The 1,421-nt window shown below is 36.6% G+C and overlaps 1 protein-coding gene across 1 annotated transcript; it reads left to right on the top strand.

Moving 5' to 3' along the window:
* Positions 1–229: 229 nt before the first annotated feature.
* On the top strand, positions 230–1,030 carry LOC140955602 (uncharacterized). Its single transcript, XM_073409274.1, has one exon. The coding sequence runs from the start codon at positions 230–232 to the stop codon at positions 1,028–1,030; it is 801 nt and encodes a 266-aa protein (XP_073265375.1).
* Positions 1,031–1,421: the final 391 nt, after the last annotated feature.

The following is a 1,421-nucleotide window of genomic DNA, read 5'->3' as shown; positions in this document are numbered from 1 at the left end:
CACCACCAGTATTTGATGGAACAAACTATCAAGTGTGGGTTGTTCGAATGGAAGCTTACGTTAATGCAAATGATCAGTAGGAAGCCGTTGAAAACACATATGAGGTTCCTCTTTTGCTTCACAATCCAACTATAGCTCAAATGAAAAATCACAAGGAGAGTAAGCAAAAGAAATCAAAGGCAAAAGCTAGCTTATTTGCAGCTATCTTGTCTTCAATCTTCACCAAAACATGACTCTGAAGACAGCAAATGAGATATGGAACTTTCTCAAAAAGGAATATGAAGGGAATGAACGAGTGAAGGGGATGCAAGTTTTAAATCTCATCAGAGAATTTGAGATGCAAAGAATGAATGAATCAGAAACCATCAAGGATTACTCTGACAGACTTCTTGACATTGTAAACGAAGTAAGACATCTTGGTACTGAATTCACTGATTCTAGAATTGTTCAAAAAATTCTTGTTACTGTTCCTGAAAAATTTGAAGCTACAATATCATCAATAGAAAACTCAAAGGATGTATCAAGCATCACTTTGGCAGAGCTACTGAATGCACTACAGGCTCAAGGACAAAAAAGACTCATGAGACAAGCAGGTTTTGTGGAAGGTGCTGTTTTTGCAAAATCACATAACAACATACAACAAAGAAACAAAAATTACAGCAGCAGCAACACAACATTTCCATTTTGTTCTTACTGCAAAAAATCCAACCATCCACAAAGCAGATGCTGGTGGAGGCAGGATATAAAATGTCACAAGTGTGATCAGCTAGGACACATTGAAAGGGTATGCAAATTTCAACAACAACAGCAGCAGCAGCAGCAGCAAGGAGAAGTCAAAACTATTGTTGAACAACCTGAAGAAGAACAACTATTTGTAACATCATGTTTTGTTGCCAATAACTCAACAGAGAGCTGGCTTATAGACAGTGGTTGTACCAGCCATATGACCTATGATAAAGAGCTTTTCAAAAGGCTTGACCGAACAACCATTTCTAAAATGAGAAATGGAACGGGGCATGTCTTGCAGTAAAGGGTAAAGGAACAGTGGCAATCAAAGGCAACACGGGTTTAAAATTAATTTTTGATGTCTTATATGTTCCTGAAATTAATCAAAATCTTTTAAGTATTGGTCACTTGCTTGAGAAAGGATATAAGGTGTTGTTTAAAGACAAGTTTTGCTTGATTACTGATGCACAAAACAAGGAAGTGTTTAAAATTCAGATGCAAAGTAAAAGCTTTGCTTTGAATTTTACAGAAGAAGAAAAAGCTGCAGAACATGAAGAAAATAGCAGTACAATGCTTTGGCATAGAAGATTGGGGCATTTTCATCATACAACTCTACTCTTTATGAAGAAGAACAATCTTGTGAAAGGCCTACCTGATTTAGAAGAAGATTTTCCATTGTTTGCAGCCTATCAGTA

The sequence above is a fragment of the Populus alba genome, chromosome 5 (genome assembly GCF_005239225.2).
Source record: "Populus alba chromosome 5, ASM523922v2, whole genome shotgun sequence".
Lineage (NCBI taxonomy): Eukaryota > Viridiplantae > Streptophyta > Magnoliopsida > Malpighiales > Salicaceae > Populus > Populus alba.
This window is presented reverse-complemented; position numbering and strand designations above follow the sequence as displayed.

Coding starts and splice junctions, on each gene's coding strand:
- LOC140955602 (XM_073409274.1), top strand. CDS start 230: ATGACTCTGAAGACAGCAAATGAGATATGGAACTTTCTCAAAAAGGAA.